Raw genomic sequence first — 19,860 nt, forward strand, 5'->3', positions numbered from 1 at the left:
TCGTCACGTCTGGAGGAGATGCTTGGCGACTGAGCGGTGATTCAGTTCAGGTATAAACATGTCAGGAACAGAACCTTGAGTTACGCGCAATGACGAAAAGCCTATTAAATAAATACAGTGAAGAAAGTAACAAACCCATCGTTTACACACGTGCCAAACCCAAATGTTCAAAGTGTTCGCGTTTGACAGCTAGGGTCTTTTAGGTATAAAACAGGGTGAGAGAAGTTTTTCAAAACGTCACTAATGAAATCACACCACTTGATGTTGAAGATGTCGAAGCTCAAAGATCTGTTAGAAAGCTAACACCATGTCTTAACAAGGTGCCATTTCACGAAGTTGTCCTTAACAGCCAGGATATTTCATTTCTATATCTGTAGCATTGTGCTGGGTAGCTCCGCCCACTGTGAAATCTCATTGGTTCTCGTAACTCTACATTAAACATCAAATATCTTCTGATTGGCTGTTTGTGTTTATCCAAATAGCTTGTTGCTGGAAACGCAATTAAGACACGATGAAAACGAAAAATAGAAAGGACAATGAGGAAACCCATTCAACCTGAGATCTTATGTTGACATGGGTCCTTCTCATTCGCCAATAAATACTGGATTTTTTTTTTTTTACTATGTGGTCTTCACCCTGTAAAGCAAGTGAAATGCAATTGCGATGTGGACTTGGGGTTGTACGTTTGTGTGTGTTAAAGTTCACAAAAGTCGGGCCATTGAGATTTCTGGTCTTCATAAGGCCGTCAGGCAGCATCAGTCTTGGTCCGTCTTCGAACATTCTCCCACTTACCAAAAACGTCTATGGCTAAACTGTACAGTACACCGTCCCTTATGTGGGCTCTTCGTATATACAATGTAATGGGGACAGGGGCTGGAGAGGATACTAGTGCTTCTTATGTCTGATTGCATGTTCCCTTCAGGTCCTCTCGCAGCTCTTTCCCCTCCTGCGAGCAGCGGGGTCGTGGGGTGGTCAGCGGACCTGCGGCGCGTAGCCCTCCTTCATCAGTCCTTCCTCGTAGTCTGTCTGGCACAGGATCATGTTGTTCTTCAGGAAGAACTTGTCTCCAACGCAGAACCTGCATGGAGGCGAAACGAGAAACAGAAACATGGCGTTTACGTAACTCGAGAGGGACGCAGAAGGACTCATTACTAGCAAAACTTGCAGGATTCCCCACAGAGCCGCATCCCGCCCACTCAAATATTAGCGTACGTTATCCTGCGGACACGTCGCTCGGTCTGGAAAGAGTATCTCCAGAGTGCACCTAGCATCTTCTCCACCTGCAGCTGTTTCATAAATATACCCCACAGATGGAGCGCAGGCTTTAGCGCTGCCTGACGGGCCGCTGTCTCACTTGACCTTTTGGAAAGAAGATTATGCTGGTCAGGCAGAAGAGAGAGACAAAGAAGGCAGCAGAGAGGGAACGAGAGCGAGAGCGAGCGCTCAGTGTGTTTACCCGTCCTGAGGGCCGCTTATCTTGCTCGCAGCGAGAGTTCGACAAGGTCGGAGCGCCAGCGAGAGCTCATGTCTACTGGCCAGCGTTCCCTACCGAACCCTGACGCCTGTGAACGAGGAGAAAGACGATGCGTTTGCGTGTCTGCTGGTCCCATTTTAACAATTAAAAGTTAGTTTGGGGAATGCAACGTTAGGCAAATGTTAAAGAAATAGTCTGGGTTCATTACGAGTTAAAGTCAGAAATGGAAATGGAAAATCTATTTTCTAAATGCATGTTATTGATCTTATTGTGAATTGGCCAGCAATGCATGTTTCATTTTTTAAAATTAGTTTTGACCTCATAATTTTTCTAAATATCATCCTTCGATTTACTGGTGAATTGATAGACATTCTCTCTGGTGACTTGTTCCAGACGTCTCCAATCATTTCGCCTGCACACACTTAGGAAAAAAAGGTACAAAAGCTGTCACTGGGACAGTACCTTTTTTTAAAAGGTGCACTTTTGTACCTTATTTATCCCTAAAGGGTGCATATAAGTACATTAAGGGACCTAAAGGACATTAAAGGAAAGTACATTAAAGGACCTGGTATATAGTACATTTTTAAAGACCCAGTAACAGGTTTCGTACCTTGCCAAAACACTGTCACTTTCTTATAATCGACTGCCAGCTTGCATTCAGATCTGCCTTCATCCAATCAAAACCAGTGGTCTGAACCAAGTTCCAGCCCTATATACTGTATATATATATATGTGACCCGTGCTGTCAAACTGAGTTGGAATGCGCACGGGCTAATTTTGAGCTATAGACAAAAAAAGTGAAAAATGTCGATTTTGGTCAAATTTCAGCTTTTTACAAAAATGAGTTCATTAAGCCCTCGTCTAGCAATCCCAATGCTCCAAATAGTAATTAAACATCTAAAATTGTCTTTATTTGTATGTTTTCTAAGAGGAGTACCTTTTTCTCTGCTCGTTTGCTCGCTTGTCTATTTTATATATATATATATATATATATATACTGTATATATATATATATTGAAGAAATATATTATATATGGAAGAAACGCTACTTCTGTTACACAACGACTTTGTTTGAGAGCTTTGTGGATAAGAAAATAATTTGTTTTCCACTGTTTTCTTTAAAAAAAGCAAAAATCGAGGTTACAGTGAGGCACTTACAATGGAAGTGAATGGTGCCAATTGATAGTCCACTTTATACATTCTACTAACTATAAGTAACTTTGCACCTACATGTCAAATGCTACTCATTAGAGTATTACTAGACTGTCTGCTTAATATCTGCTAACACTTTATTTCAATAGTCCGCCAACAGACTTTCTACTGTCTGTAAGTAACTTTGCAACTACGTCAACTTATTGTACTAACATTAACTGTAACCGAACAGTCTACTAATACTCTAATGAGAGTTAGTTGACATGTAATGGAAAATTTAGTTGACACGTAGTTGTCTAGAATGTCTAAAGTGGACTATCAAAATAAAATGTAACCTAAGAATTTGTGCCGGATTTAAAAGCAGAAATATGAACCTAAATATAAAGGCACTTATTAATTCTTGTTAAGACGTGCACTATTTGACCTGTAATGATGTTAAATTATCATTTTTAAAGTCATTTAAGAGTTTTAGGCTGTACATTGTCATGGTAACAATGTTATAAATTGGATCTTTACACGAAAGATTAGATTTTTTTTAACTCAGTGCTTCACTGTGACTAAAATTTTTTGGCTTTTTTATTGGGGGAACACTCATTTTTGTGGTTATCAACAGTATGTCTAATTTGTATTGAACATACAATATTCCTTCAAACATCCTCAGGAGGGGTCGAATAAGATCTAAGAGCCATTACCCTTTCCATTGTTGAATACAATGAGCGAGTGCTAGGATACTTTGTAAACGGCTTCCTTCCTCCCTCCCTCCCTCCCTCGCACACACACTCCGGCAAACTTTTTTTTATTCGTTATACACGGCAATGTCAAGCGGGAAGGCGCAGCCATTAGTTTGGACCAAGTATCAACAAGTAATATCCATTAATCGCGCTTGTTGACACGGTGATTAACACAAAGCAGAGGTGTGCTTAATGTAATGGTGTCATTCACTCCAATAAAAACGTCCCGTTTAAATGACACATTCTTGCCAGGAATCCATTAGTGTCTGTCTTCTCTGACATCCTGGCCCTCTCCACCTCCTCTTCTGAGCACCTCCATCTCGCTCGTTCGTTCTCTCGCTTTCTCGGCTAATAGGATCTCTCTGTGTTTATTTACAGCCTGTGTTTTCTGTTCCCTCTTAGCCTCGTCGCCGCCCCGTTTCGCAGCGCCAAATTGTTTCTGCTTGGTGAAATGTCAACAGCGTTTGTGACATCTGTGTGCCAATTATGACGAGGATATTGCAGTCAGCCCATCAGAGGTAGCGGTAATAAATGCCCTTGCGCTGCCCTCCGTTTTTCTGCTCATGCAGTCATTACCGATCGCCACATGTTTCCGAGCACCTACATTACCCTTAGCTTGATGCGTCCCCCTCGCCCTCCCCTTTCAATCTCTCATCCCAGATGAGTTCAACTTCAGACTGCGTTAATTGCTTTTTAGTATTTCTCATCAAGTGGAGGAGAAAAAAAGTGAATGCATTTGATATAGTGTTTGATCGGGTATGACCATAAATTTGGGGCTTTTTATGTATTTTTTTCTAAGGCTGCCATTTTATCACATTAATTGAGTGTGATTAATTATAAAGAAAATAATGTGATAAAAATGAACGTAATTCATTTAATGGATTTTTTTATGTAAATTACATTTACAAAATACTAGCAGAGCATTGTAAGTAATTATTTAAAATATATATATATTTTTTAAATTGGTAACTCTTTGCAACAAGGTTAAATTAGCTAACATCAGTTAATGCATTAAATATCATGATTTAACAATTACTTCTACAGCATTTATTGTGATTTACTGGATTTTGGTGTGGTCGGTTTTTTTTTCTTTGTGAGTATGAATTAACAATAGTATATTTAGAAATTAACATTAACCTAGTTTAATAAATGCTGTAAAAATGTTCATGATACTTAATGCATTAACAAATTGAACCTTCTTTTAAAATGTACTGTTTTTTTTTTCAACCATTTGATCAATTTAAGAAGTACAACCTTATTTTTTGCATAATGTCTTCCCTTTGTTTTTGTGCAATTATAGCTGACTATATGAAACTTTCCTTTGCCGAACTAATTAAACGATTTAAAAACATGCCAAAAAATAGTGTAAATGGCCCCTCAATGACTATTAAAAGTGTTCGGCTGTCACAATAATGATTTTCATAAATTAATAATTTATATAAATTTAAAAATATTATTTCATTACAACAATTCATGAATAAATAATATTTTCAAGATTGAGAAAATAAAAATAACATTATTAAAAGAAATTAAATCAAAGTCTTTGAATTCTCTTAATTTTCGAAGCAAATCATTTATAGATATATGCAATTAAATGCAATTTTATCTTATGAATTAATCAGAATATCCTTCTAATTAAATCGGTTACATTTTTAATTGATTGACAGCTCGATTTTTCTTAATTAACAATAGCTTTACATTCTTCTAGTCTTTCGGTTATATTCCCATTCTTTAATTTCTTCGTCGTTCCCTCTCTCCTTTTCCTCAGGTGTGACAGTAATGATGAATATGTCTATTGAGACCCATCTTGTTAAAGAAAAGATGGCTTCCAAGGCAGTGGACTTAATGATGTATGTCAGCTATTTGCCTCTGAGGTCTGTGTTAACTAGAGTAGTAACATTCCTCTTCTGTGAAATAACATGCTGGAGCTGAGTGGAGGACAGAGGACTTGAAAGAGTGAGGGAAAAGAGAGAGGAAATGAATCACGGAGGGAGGTTTATAGACGGAGAGAAAGAAAGTGAACGTCATCGGATGTGAACAAGACATTATCCGACAGAATAGAGTAGATCTGCCGCAGTGTCTGCAATGCAACCGCATGGTTTCCTCTAACGAATGACGTCTAGAACTGAGGTTTGCAGACGTCTCTGAGGGGACGAGACCGCCGTCTGTGGCGTAGTTTAGTTACCGCAGTCCCTGACGCACGTGCAGCCCAATTTGGCTCAGGCTTTCCAGACTTTCCAACAAGGACAATGACCCATACCGGTGACCCCCCTGCCCTGCCACCCAGGCCTCGGCCTTCTCCAGATCTCCCATGGGGCTTCAGAGCACCGCGGCCCGGGCTCATCACCGGGAACTGGGACTCCTGAGGTTGGCTGATGAGGCCTGAGCGGACGACAGGCTCATCGATTAGCTGTCCCTTCAGGGCTGATCTGTGGCTAACTGCCGGCTAGAGTCTCAGAACCACACAAACACACTGCTCTCATGCTCACCGCCGCGGCTGTCGCCCTGATCCCTGTTAACCAAGCTGCGGATATAACCTCAAACCAGGTGAACAGATCATATCCAACCCATGAATAATCACTCCAGATTAAGTCTGGCTGCACAGAATGATGGGATACTTTATGGATGACACAGAGCATGTCTGATGTCATAAAAGTCTGGAACGTACTGTTCAGTGTTCAGTCAGTGATTAGCAGTTATTGTTAAATAAATCTATTACAAATCCTTGTTTATTAATTTAATTTAAAATGTTTATTAATCGATATATAGATATAGATAATATAGTTAGATATACAAAAACACATCTATCTATCTATCTATCTATCTATCTATGGGATATATTATATATATATAGATAGATAGATAGATAGATAGATCACAGATCTAGGTCCTTGTGAACTGGACTACACTGGTTGATCAGTATGTTTTTGATTCACTAGTAGGAACCGGTTCCACTTAGTCATTTGTTAGTGAACTGGACTACACTGTTTTTGATTCACTAAAAATAACTAGTTCATAGGAGTCATTTGTTTGTGAATCCAACAACACTGTTTGCTCTGTATGTCTTTGATTCACTAGAAAGAACCGGTTCATGAGAGAAATTGTTTGTGAATCGGATTACACTGGTGGCTTTGTATGTTTTTGAATTACTGAAAGAAAAAAAAATAGAGTTCATAAGAGTCTAGTGTGAACTGTACTAAGCAGGTTGCTCTTTATATTTTTAATACACTAGAACCTTTCATAAAAGTCATTTGTTTGTGAATGAAAGGGTGTTCTATCTATCTATCTATCTATGGGATATATTATATTTAGATAGAATTATATTTAGATAAATCTATCTAAATATAATATATCCCATAGATAGATAGATAGATAGATAGATAGATAGATATAAACAATTGAAAAGTAGAAATATTAAAAAAACTAAATATAAAAAAATGTAAAAATAAAAATAAAAAAAAGGATTAAAACCGACTGTAAAAAAATAAAAAGCTTAATATTTTTATTTAAAAATGTATAATTTTTTTTAATTTAAAAATTATTTTAAAAATTATATAATAGTATATAAATAATACTAAAATAATATTAGTCAACATGAAGCTTCCCTAATGTAATTTGGGCAGAAGTTGATTTTAATCATCACAGTTGTGATAAGATTGTGAAAAATGAGCATTTTTAACAAAAAGTATGAGCACAGCTTGCTATATAATAGGTCAATGCGATTTTGATTCATCTCAATGAATCCTTCGAGTCCATCCTCCAAAAAGATTTGATCACTGATTTGTTCAAGGGCTCTTTATACAGGTCACGTTGTTACAGCAGTAGGTGGCGACAATGTCTTTTTGTGTGTTTTGAACAAATCGACTCATTGACTCCAATGAATCATAAAGACCTATCAAAACTACTTTAAAGAAACTATGAACAATGACAGCAACAGGGCCGTCCTTTGGGCAGTGCAACTGGTGCAGTCGCACTGGGCCCCGCGCTTTGAGGGGGCCCCGTGGTGAACTGACCGAGGGGAAACGCAATCGCGAAACTGAGCGGACCGAGGGGGCCCCGCATCAGCTAAGGACAGCCCTGGACAGCAATACACTAATATACTGCAATTTTCCTTTCATCAGTCTCGTTACGTTCAGACTCAAAACACTGACGTGTTCAGTAAAAAACGGCATATAGATTTAGTTGGTCCTAATGAGTCAAATTCACAGTCAAATGCTAGTCATTCTTTAAAGGCAGGAAAAGCCAAACAGTCACATGCTTCAAAAGTGAGAGATTTGACACTTATGATTCGTTACCATATTATGGAGAAGTTTCTGGTTTTCATATACGTAAGCCAGACATAGTTCAGCACTCTCTTTGTGGAAATCAAGCTAATCACGGGCGGTATTTAATGGTGCTTTTGTGTGGCCTGACTAATGAAACGACTCTGTAGGAGATGATGGCCTAGCTGATGTGTGTGGGGAAAAGGAGGGGTGGCCCAGCTGTATTAAAAGCTTGATTGTAATCATTTAAGCATCAAACGGTAATGTCGGGACATTACTGACCCTCATGGAGAAGCATAATTATACGGCGTGACCTCTACCAACCCGATAGCCTGCTCCAAGCATCAGAATGCCTGTCACACGTCACTGATGGCGAGGAGAGCGTTTTGTAAGATGGATTAGATGGCTCTTTTAAAGGCCATGGCCTCTTTAATATTGTTTGAAGAGGAGAGATGAGAAGGGAGAAAGCAGGGTAGGATGTATATGAAAGTAGATAGAAGGGAAATAGACAAAAAAAGGGAATGGAAATAACAAAACAATCCTTATTTAAGGAAAGGAGGCGGGGAATTTTTATTCTAGCGAGCATTTGATAGGACAAAGATCTTTTAGTGCAGGATGAGTCATCAATATTTGTGACTGTAAATATTACAGTTAATTTTGTTCAAGGTTTTGAAATATATTAGCATACAGACAGCCTGGAAATTAAGAAACATGGAATATAAGCCATAAAACTATTTTTGATTTCAGGTAGTCCTTGAACTACAAAAATGAGTAATTTTACCCCTGATTTATTCATCATTTTCATTCAAGCACGAAGTGCATAGAACAAAACAGATGGGAAACATGAAATCAGGCCCAACTGGCTAGTGAAAACAATAATGCGCAATGTGTTTACTAAAAGATCTCCTTCCATCAAAGGCTCTTGAGACAGACTTGCTGTTTGTGTTGATGTTGATCAAAGAGCATCACTGGACTGAGGCTGTACACGGGTAATGTGGCGAGCTGTCACAATGACGGATGCGTCATGAAAAGCCCCGCCGTCCTTTTCTCTTTCTTAGGAGTCCATCAAAATTTGCGAGCCTTTCTCAAAAGGCACTGACAGAACAACAAAGTGTCTGAGACGTGTCGGGTGGCGGGTGTCTGTGGAGATAATGTCTCGTCAGCTTGTTGACAAATGAATTTTCTCTTGGTCAAATGGGGGGTATTTGCATATCAGACTGTTGATGCGGTGCTCTCTCGGGTAGTGTTTAGACCATAGGAGAGCCGATGCAGGAAGTTCTTTATGATCTGTGTTGCTTTAAGTGATTTGTATATGTATACTGGGCCTAATGCGTATTTAGACATGTACTAGTCTCAACCTCAGACGTCATGCCCACGGACCGCTGGCTGAACGTCTGATGCATATCGCACTCAAAATTGGAAACACTTCGAAGTTTCGAAGTCGTCATCGGATTGGTTAAATTATACAGGATTTCCGGGAGACGTGTGTGTCGCGTTCTTTAAGATGCCGTGATGCCAAACCCTCTCATGGAGTTAAAAGTCTGACTGTGATGATAAGCGCTTAACAGGATCAACTAAACGCTGGATTTTCAAAAGTATGTGAAAAATGTAAAGTTCGCAGCATAGAATCTTTAAAATATGTCCAAGAGTTTTACACACCGGTCTGTTATTGTGGCGACATTTTCACGCCCATAAACATGACGCAGCACGAAACGTGATTGGTTGCTTTACCTGTCAGTCATACGGCCTCTTGGGTGGGCTTTGGCCATTCTAAGTGGCAAAGGTTCCCAGACCTTCTGTCTGAAGATCTGGCTATATGCAAGACTGTACAAGCTGCTTATATGAATTTCAGTGCATTAGAAAACTAATTGGTTGACTAAATTGGTTAATTAGAAACCAAAGTGGCATCAAATAAACAATTACCTTTTTTTGCAATTACTTTTAACCAACTTGTTCCAAGGTGTGTGGGAAATCAGTTCTTCTCAAGTCCAAAAGTTTGGGGTTTGGGGTAAGATTTTTAAATGCTTTTGAAAGAAGTCTCTTATGCTCACCAAGGAATTTATTTGATCCCCAGTACAGTAGAGAATTATTGTGAAATATTACAATTTAAAATGATTTGAAATGTTTTCTATTTAAATCTATTCATATTTATTGAAATAAAATGTAATTTATTCCTATGATGCAAAGCTGAATTTTCAGTACTCATTACTCCAGTCTTCAGTGTCACATGATCCTTCAGAAATCATTAGAATATATTGATTTGGTGCTCAAGAAACATTTTGTAAGATCAGTGTTTAAAACCATTTTGCTGCTTAATATTTTTTGTGGAAACCATTTTTAATGGATTTTTTGATTAATAGAAAGTTTATTTGAGCATTTATTTGAATAGAAATCGTTTGTAACAGTATAAATGTCTTTGCTGTCACTTTTAATCAATTGAATACGTCCTTGTAGAATAAAAAAGTATTCCTTTCAAAAATTCTTACTGACCCCAAACTTTGCACAGAATAAATTGGATCTCATTTTATATTTTTTATGTAATGCAATACATTTTTAAGCACGGTGTAAGAATCCAAATACTTTTAGGACCGCTGAATGTGAGTTTGTTGCTAAGGACACCTATGTTCATCCATCTCTCCACCAAAACATCCAAAAATGTCAATAAACTGACAGGAAATTCAAGCTTCAGTCTGAGATATGGGTAATTAGCACCGGCTCCGTGCTATAAATCTTGTGGTGAACACCAGTGAAATTGTGATGGGGGAATGAAAGATGCATAGAGGCCTCGTCAGAGCGTGTAAAGCAGACTGACGCCGATTTTATTAAACAGTTATTAAACAGGCTGGCCTAATGTAAAAAGAAAGATTTGCCCGCCTCTAAATGGGCTATAATGCCGGGCCGGCGGAGCATCAGGGGCACAGCATCTGTGACTCTGCTGATGAAGATTAGCTGACTTCTTAGATTAGGTGTGCGTGGTTCGTGCAGTCAAGTGAAGTGGCAAGACAAAAACCCGGTGTTAATTGAGAGTAACCAGATCCTGCAATCTGCCCCTCTCATGTGTACTGCTCTCTGGCACCTGTGTGTTTGTATGAAGCAGGTATCTAATGAACAGCCGTGCATGAGGTTTCTTCTTTATTTTAGCCACGTTCTAAGACAAATGGCCTCTTCTTCTTAGACTGAATGAGGACAAATAACACAATTTGCCCAAAGTAATGAAGAAAACCAGAAGCCACAGAATATTTAAGTGTTAAATTGCTGTTTTTGATAGTGAACCACTGAAAAACAAACTATTCATTTTAACATGCAAAGAAGATTTAGGACAATTCTTGTTTTAGCATCCATAGAAGAATTTGTGTAAAAGCATGGCGTGGTCTTCTCATGACATATGACAGACTGCAACAGAAAGGATGTGAGCAAATTTTCAAGATTAGGGGTGACGGAATGTAAAAAAAGAATTTCAAAACACAATAATGATTTACTATTCAGAATTAAAGTAAATTTAATAAAATCAAATGTAATAGAAATACTTGTTTACTTTTCAAGCCTAACATGATCGGCAGTGGTTGTAACTGTCGAAAGTTATTTGTTTAAACTCCAGAAGGGGCATTTCGTGATTTTGAGGGATATTTTGTTCCTGATAATCACTGTGCCCCTGAGAAAGGCATGATGCTTGAGGGTGAGATATACTATAAACCACTTTGGATACGAACATGTCTATTAAATGGCATTTATTTGTTGTTACACATGTGGGCTTGTTGTTCAGAGATGTTGGTAAGAATCCCTAAAATTTGCAAATGATGGTGGTTCAATACTTTAATATTACTGTGCCAGCAATCCAAAGGTTGCTGGTTCAAACCCCTGAAGGGCGATTCATGTGCTGGAGAGTTATCCCCTTTATCACTGTTTTGCCCTTGAGCAATGTACTTCTTGCTCCAGGGAGACTGTACTTGTAGTAAACACACTGATGTAATTTGGATAAGAAAACATCTGCCCAAACCGTCTTTCGGTGGTAGGGTGGTGGGCTTTAATCCGAAGGTCATTTTTCAAACCCTAGAAGGTTTGATTCATGAACCGGACAGTTGCTGGGATTCCCTATCACCATTTTGCCCTTGAGCAAGACACGATAGAGGGGTTAAGCGGGACCGTCCTTGTAGTAAATGGACTGTAAGATGCTTTGGATTCAAGACAGCCTTTGAGTTTTAAAAGGCTCAGCACATCTGCACAGAGATACATATGTTTAAGTATTTCGAAATGTTGAAAAACTGAATATGATTTGACTAACCTCTGGTTACACAGCTGGCAGGCAAAGCAGTCCAGGTGATAGACGTTCTCCTTGGCTCTCATTACCATCTCAAATGCTGGGATGAGTTTACTGCAAGCCGCACAGTTCCCTGTCACACCGAACAACCTGACAGATTGAAAAAGATGTGACGTTTTAGAGTCAGAACCATTGGATCAACCATATCATTACGACTGAAATGGGATTGTTAGGGTGATTTATAAATAAATGACTCTTATGAACAAGTTATTTATAGTGAATCAAAGAGAACAACCAGTATGGTACAATTCACAAATTACTTTTTATTAATGACTTTTTATTAATGAATCAAAAACTTAAAAATAACCAATGTAGTCTGATTCACAAACAAATGACTCTTATGAGTCTGTCCTTAAACAAATCATTTTTTTCCATTCCCATTTATGGGGTTTATTACACAAGTTTATCATATTATATAAATTATTACAGTGTTTTACTCAAGACTGATTATAATATCTGCAGCTGTTTGCTATTCATTTTTTAAATAAATATTTTTGTCACAAGGTTCCCTGTGTAGCATTGCCTGAGAAACGTATTTGAATTCATATGAAATGTATTAAATATGAACGCAAAATGGACTATATAGCTGAGATATGTACAACTGAACAACATGAATCAAACTGAACAAAGAGCTTGTGAACAGAACCAAAAAACAGTATCGATACGAAGCCTACTTCAATATTTCCCATAATGGGAAAGATAATTTTTTACCATATTTAAGGTTGAAAAAGACTGTGCATTGGACAAAAACACGTAAGTGGACTGCGATGTGAACATCATGGAGATGTCCAGGCCGGGTGAGGTTAGCACCACAGAGCCGCTGCCCAGGAACGAGCCTATTATTTTCCAGCCCGCTCGTGGGACATTACGGAGAGGATTCATTAGGGATTCATGGCTGTTACTCCACCGCGACCTAGACTGAGTAAAGGGGGGAAGGGGGAAAAGAAATATCTGATAACGAAATCATATAACAAAATAACCTATTAGGCGGACTTCTTCGGGCACTTTTAGCCGTCGTTGTTAAAATGATAAAACTGCATGCCACTCTCCAGCTCTGTAAGAGATCACAATCTGATAAATGATCTCGAGGCCTGGGATATGCAGGGTTGTTTATTAACCTTCAGAAACTATGTTTCCCACAAGCAAATAAAAAAGAGCCGAGCAGATAGATTGTACTCTCATGAATACCTACAAAATTAAAGGCTACTGTCAACACACCTTGAGACGATGAAGGATATCTCCAATAGCTTTCCAGGTAAGATGAGAAAGAAAACGAGAGTTCGTCCTGTGGATTGGTGCTGTCGATTTAATTAAAGGAATTATGCCTTTTTCTTTGAGCTGTCTAAATATAGACACGTTCGCGATATCACGTCTCCACTATTTTCAGAAAAAGTGTATTGCCAGAAGGCCTCAGCATGAAAGAGATGAAATGATGAGGCATATTTTTTCCACTCGCATCTTGCAATTATTATATATATCAAAGATCTAAATGCAAATATAAAAAGGATGATAGATTCACTGTACGATAACTCGCTTATATAAGGAAAATTATTATGGTGCATTAATTCATGTTCTGAAAAGAAAAGACGCATTAATGCACGCGCTGGATTTCAGTTGATGAATGATAGATGATATCCATATGAAAAAATGATGCTTGAAGGTCTTTTTGTCATCAGGTTGAATCAAACTAGTATTGGGTTTGCCACTCTAGCGAGCTGTGAGCTCAAAACGTCTCGTCTCGTGCAAATTTAAAGTAACCAATACCTTTCCTGGAATTGGACAGTCATGCCTTTTTGCTTTGAGCATTTGAGGACAGAGGTCTGTGCTTTGCAAACACACAAAGCATTGAGTGAAGAGAATCTAGCTGTGTATTACATGCGCTGCACTGAGAAATCAATAGATGTGTTTTTATTTAAAGAACTGACTGTATTTTTTCTGTGTAATGGATTGTGATCCATCAGAAACTAGATGTAAGTGGAGTATCTTGATGTACAACCATGTTCTTTGGGGAATTTGTTTTGCAGCTTCATTTTGACTGCTGGTTTTAGCTATTCCCTTGTTTCGAAACTGACAGATTTACTCTGGGCTCATATTTTCACACAGCACATTAATATACTCCTTTATTTTTGAGTTTCGACTTGAGTTAGATCGTGTGAAAATTGTCTTGAGAATTTTACTGAAATGGTTCTGCCAGCCAGCATATTTACGTATCTGAACTCATATCTTGTATTAAACACTAGATTAAAAATGTTCGATACAAGTTCAGCTCTATTTACAGCTTTTGTGGCATATTGTTGATTAGCAAAAAAAATTTGAGTCATCCTTAAATTATAGCTTTTTAATAAAAAGCCGAGAAGACATTTATTTTTGATGAAAAATATAGTAAAAGCAGTAATATTGTGATTTTTTTTCTATTTTAATCAATTATTTTATTTTATTTTTTAATTAATTTTCAGCGGCCATTACTCGTTTTCAGTGCCACATGATCCTTCAGAAATCATTCTAATATTCCTATTTGATGCTCAAGAAACAGCTTTTATTTGTAAAATTACTTGTATTATAATGTAATATAATATAAATAATGTATTGCTACTTTCTGAATAAAAGTATTAATTTCTTTAAAAAAAAATATATATATATACTGTACATATATTGATCCCAAACTTTATAAAATATATAAAACAAAATATATATGTATATGTATGTATGTATTTATGTATGTATATAAAATATCTATAATATACCTGCTGTATATTGACCACTAGTGGTGAACCTCCACAGACATTAAAAGACCCACTGATGCTTAAAGTAGGGAACTGTGCCAGAAGCATCCAACGTCCCTCCGTACAGGAGACTCTCAGAGAGCTCTGTTTCTCAGCTCAACAGGAAAAGGGGAGGGGCGGTAAGATGGATGAAGCCCTACCTGCCACTTGTCTTTCCCCGATCTGCCAGTTTGATGCCGAAGACGCTAATGGCCCTCAAGGGAGGTGGCAAATTAAGCGTGCATGGCTTGTAATAAATTCGGAGGTGCATGTTCTCTAAATGCAGTCTGCAAGAGAAAAACCTGAGAGTCCGGAGACAAATGCAGACCGTTCTTCCCATTTATGTTCCGTCGGGTGAAGAAAACGTACAACAGTTCAACTGAGTTTATCGCTCAGTCCGGTTTTCAGTCAATGGTCAGTGGCTGTGTAATATTTGTAGAGTGTTATAGAGGAAATCAAACTCCCTTCGACATAAAGGCTGACAAAATGGCATGTATATTTTAGCAGGCTGAAGAGGCAGCGTGAAATTAAAATTCATGGCGGCTCGGATTCATAAGTTAAAAGAGAATGCGCAATCAGTACCACCTGATTGGACACAAAAGGTGTTGGAGGTGCACAGCGGCTTTTCACAGCTGAATGGCACTTATTTGATGAGAGGAAAACAGACACCAATTAAATTATTCCACAAGGCTTTATCCTAGTGGTCACAGAAGCGAGGCTCAAGCGTGCAGCTTTACTGTAATCATTAGACAGTGCCCCAATGGAAAATGCATGAGCTATGTCACCTCGATATTCTCATCCAGCTCGACAAAATCCTTGTAAATTACTCCCTATCAAACGAGAACCCTCTAGGACTCTAATATGCAAGTGATTCAGATAAGACAAAGAAATGAGACACAGTGGTATGGTCCAAACTGTGTCATTTTGGGACCCTTTACACTCAGGGTTTTCAACCAGTGGTCCATTGAGAAGATAATTACATTTTCATTTAAAGGGATAGTTCACCCAACAATATCTTCTTTTATGTTCAATATAAGAAAGCAACTCATACAGGTTTGGAACGACATGAGGGTGAGTAAATGATGACAGAATTTTCAATTTTGGGTGAACTATCCCTTTAATTTCTAACTATTAACTAATTTCAAATTTTCGACGTAATGATCCAGTGTAGTAATCAGGGTTCTGCACCGTTCACTACTGAATTAAGAATGTCTTTTATATTTTAATTCAGTTCCTGAATTTAAATTGATTATTAATTGAGGTAGCAAACATGATGCAGAATTGCAGTTCGAGTTTGAATGTAAGGAAGTAGAATGAAAGGTTACACTTTTTTTAAGGTGTCCTTGTTACAGTCTAATTATAAAGTTAAGTACTGAGTAATAATAGTGAACAACATTAACTATAGGGTTAGGGTTTGATTTAGGGTTAGTTGCTTGAAAGTATGCATATTTTACTGTTACTACTATAGTAAATATATGTAACATGTTACAAGGACACTGTAAAATAAACTTACCACATTTTAAACTGTTTTGGAAAACTTCGAAGACAGATACATTTGAATGAGGTTTGAAATGCCACCTATATAAATTCATATTTAGTTTAATACATTAACTTCTGTGGGCCAGTGTGCAAGAACACTTCATTTGTCTGGGAATTTCTTGGAATTCCAATTCAGTTACAGTTCAATTCTATTTCCTGTCATTCCGATGCTCTTGAATTGAATCAGAGCCTGAATTCTGTACAACCTTGGTAGATAATGTTTTAAATTAAATTTATAATGGAGAAAATATAGCTTTTTTTATTCTGGGCTTTCTAGCTGAGAGACTGGGCTAGAGGTTGAGAGGCTGAGTAGGGGGTCCTGGGCCCTGTAAAGGTTAAAAATAATAATGTGATTTTGAGCAAAGCAAAGCATAACGTTTATCTGAAACGTCAGGCCTGTATTCATTTCGCTTCATTTGTTTGGGTATTTTCTGAACATCAAGGGCAACAAATTAAGTATTACTTTCTCCTTTCTGTACCTCTTTTTTCCCGGGAAAAGAGAAAGAATGATAACACCGCCACCTCCAGAAGCATTTGAAATTCTGACAGTGGCTCCCTCTCTCCATCTTGCTCCTCTCTCCCGCCGCCACCCCTGCGACTTCAATCGCTCTGGCCTCAGCATGCATTCATCAGCTGCCGAATTAGAATTTGTTTCCTCACAAACCATTGATCATCGGCCTATTACCAGGCAAATGACAGTTAATTACCCACTACATTAACCACCGGGACCCGGGGACCGGCCGCCTGTGCCATCAGTCACAGTGATGAATGTGGCAAGTTCAGTAATGCGCGGCCGTTCTCGCGTCCGCCTGCCACGCTGAGAGCAACCCCTGGATCTCACTTCTCAGCACCCAGGGAAAATCTATGGCAATCTGCATAATTACAGGCTCAGGGTTAATAACAGACAAATGATTTGTTGCGTCTCGAGCAGCAGGCTCTCTCGCTGCTACCGTGCGGCGCTGTGTCTGCGGTTAGCATCGGCGCTAACTTTAACGTCAATGTTTGGGGTGCTGTGAGTTGGGGCTGGAGAGCCTAAAAAAATCAGCTTATAGCTTTAAATATTGATGCTTGCGTTATTGATGTTGTAGAGAGGATCGATCCTCGCATACAAATATTGACTAAGTGTTTGGGATCTTGAGATAAAAACTTGCTAGTGATTTTATGATTTATTAGCATATAAATGCATGCGTGTCATGAGCATGTAAGTGAGGGGGAAAAACACTTACCTAGTAGCAAAAAGAAGCATCATCTGGACTTATTTTACTTTACTAACGTGACTTTTTTATAGGCCCTATTAAAGACCCTATTAAATTGCTTGATTAGCACAGTTTTCTGTCTTAGATGTGTTTCCTGGTGAAAAAGGAACTTTTTGGCCTTTTTGTTTTTAAAACAGTGAGTCATGATTTGCTACTTGCTAGTCGGTTTCAGCTGTTATTGGGGGAGGGGCAGTATCATTCTAGAGAGCATCTGATTGGACAAAAATCTCTGCAGTGCAGAATGAGTCATCAGAATTCTGAAGAAAAATATGAATTTGATGAAGAGAAAAGGTTTTAAAAATAAATAGTCAGCTTTTAGAAGTACACTAGCATATAGATGACCTGAAAAGCTAGTACATATGGAGGAAAAGGCAAAAAATGTCAAAAAAGTGATTTCTTGGGGTTTCCAAATGATTGATTATGCTTTATAATCAGGGGCGTGTTTAGTGTTTTGGGGGCCCTTGGTGGATTTTGCGATTGATTTCGGGGTAGGGATGGGTATCGTTGACATTTTATTGATACCGATACGATACTGCTTATCGATACAGTTATCCATACTACTCTCTATAATTTGGTGCAAAAATAAATGATGTAAAAAGATGTTGAAAATTTCAAGTTATTTTATTACTGCAGTTTACAAATGCCTCTAAGCAAACAGAAAGGGCACATAAAGCACATTTTTTTTAATAAAAAGGCCCTTCAAAGAGAGAGAGAGAGAGAGATTTCCTCAGTATACCATAGCACAACATATTTGAACATCATGTGCATAGGAGCACAACAGAATGTAATAGAGAATTCTGGCGTCTCTAGCGATTTTTATTTAAGAAAATTAAAATATTGACTTTCTCAGGGAGCGGGCGTGATTTCTCCTAACAGAGAGTGTCCCTCTCTGTTTTAGAGGGACTTTTTTATCTCTGTTTTTATCTACATGATAAAAAAGGCATCTTTTTAACATGTAGAATTATTTATAGTGATACTCCAATCAGGATTTTTACAGACATTTATTCAGGGGCTGAGTTTAATTTTTGAAAATGGGGTGAATTCCCCTCATAGGTGACTTTGGTGGGGGCGAGGATTTTTTTTTATTTGAGTGGTGGAGGGGGGAATTTTTAGACTTTTTGTTTTTTTCAAAAATATGTAATTAAATGTTTGATCATGCTGTGTATTTTTGTTTTTACAATGGGGCAATTGTTGAGTGTGCTCTCTCTGGAGAGTGCACGAGTGCTGAATGGTTTAAATACTGGCCAAACTTAAAAAAGAAATGTAAATTATAAACTTTAGTGACGATGGGAGCTTGAGATTGGTTTATGAGAACAGCTTCTAATTCGCCATTAACACAGAAGTACGGAGATAAAACAACGCGCGTATCGATAACAGTATTGTTTGTCCTGAAGCTTATCGGTAGGTCACAATTGACCCAATTATGCACCGGTCCAAAAAAAATGCCGGTTCTCGACTCCCATCGGAAGAAATCGCGTTCCGAGGGGGCCCCACGCAATTGTGTGGTGCCTGCACGCTACTGTCTATAATTATTGTTAATAAAAGCAAAATAAAAAAGAGTCTGATAATCTGAAGTTTTGGCCTATTTGATTATGATTTTTAAAGTTAAATAGTTGCAATTACACATTTTATCCTCAGAAATGGCAGAATGCTCTGCTGTAACGAGATTTCAGTTTTGATCCTATCCTGATCCTTGAAAAGAAAAGTCGCCCAACCCTATACAAAAAGCTGGAGGGACCAGTTGGCAGATGCTATCAAACGTGTACTTTCTTCAATCTAGCGCCTACACGTGTGATTTGAGAAGATTAAACAACTCTTTGGGCAAAATTATTTCAATTACAGCGGGCGTGACCTGGGAATTGTCTGTGGGATAAGATTTTCCTCCTTGAGTGCCCTGACTTTGCCTGGCTGCTGGCTCAATCAGTTCTAATCTGCACCTGGACTCTGATATCCTAATGATGAATTATGGGCCTCTCAGCTTTCCACTGCAGGGCAGATAGAACAGCTCTCCGCTGACCTGTCAGCTCGCTTAGGCTGAGGCAGAGACCCGCGATAATTACCCAGAAAAGACCATGTGTGTGTTTAAAACTCATGAGCATCACATGAACATCATTCACTCATTAGGCCCTTCACTCTGTCTCTTCCACTGTCTCAGCTCGGTAAAAGCGCAGCGGAGATGGTTTTTACAACCGGGGTGTGAGATCGAGCACAGAAATTCTTCCTGAAAGTAAAGGGTAATTGTTTTCTGACATCGAAAGTTACTGCCTCTATCTGCCTCAACAGGGTAATTACTGTAAACAGCTCTCTAAGAAGACAACAACTTGAGGAATTGACTCGAGAAACTGCTATTATGAGATAATAACGTA

At 38.3% G+C, this 19,860-nt stretch overlaps 1 protein-coding gene across 6 annotated transcripts in view; it reads right to left on the minus strand.

Annotated features, from left to right (window-relative positions):
• Nucleotides 1–448: 448 nt before the first annotated feature.
• Nucleotides 449–19,860, minus strand: part of LOC107655602 (LIM domain only protein 3) — a 49,129-nt gene continuing 29,717 nt past the window's right edge. For 5 of the 6 annotated variants that reach the window (XM_016443155.1, XM_016443151.1, XM_016443153.1 and 2 more), the window contains exons 3-4: nucleotides 11,902–12,027; nucleotides 449–1,078 (exon numbers count right to left, since the gene is read on the minus strand). In XM_016443155.1, coding sequence (XP_016298641.1) covers nucleotides 973–1,078; nucleotides 11,902–12,027 — 232 coding nt within the window. In that variant the 3' untranslated portion in view covers nucleotides 449–972. Of the gene's footprint in view, nucleotides 1,079–11,373; nucleotides 11,837–11,901; nucleotides 12,028–19,860 lie in introns of those variants that run through there. The other variant, XM_016443154.1, reaches the window with a different exon arrangement.

The sequence above is a fragment of the Sinocyclocheilus anshuiensis genome, unplaced genomic scaffold (assembly GCF_001515605.1).
Source record: "Sinocyclocheilus anshuiensis isolate Anshui unplaced genomic scaffold, SAMN03320099.WGS_v1.1 scaffold916, whole genome shotgun sequence".
NCBI classification, from domain to species: Eukaryota; Metazoa; Chordata; class Actinopteri; order Cypriniformes; family Cyprinidae; genus Sinocyclocheilus; species Sinocyclocheilus anshuiensis.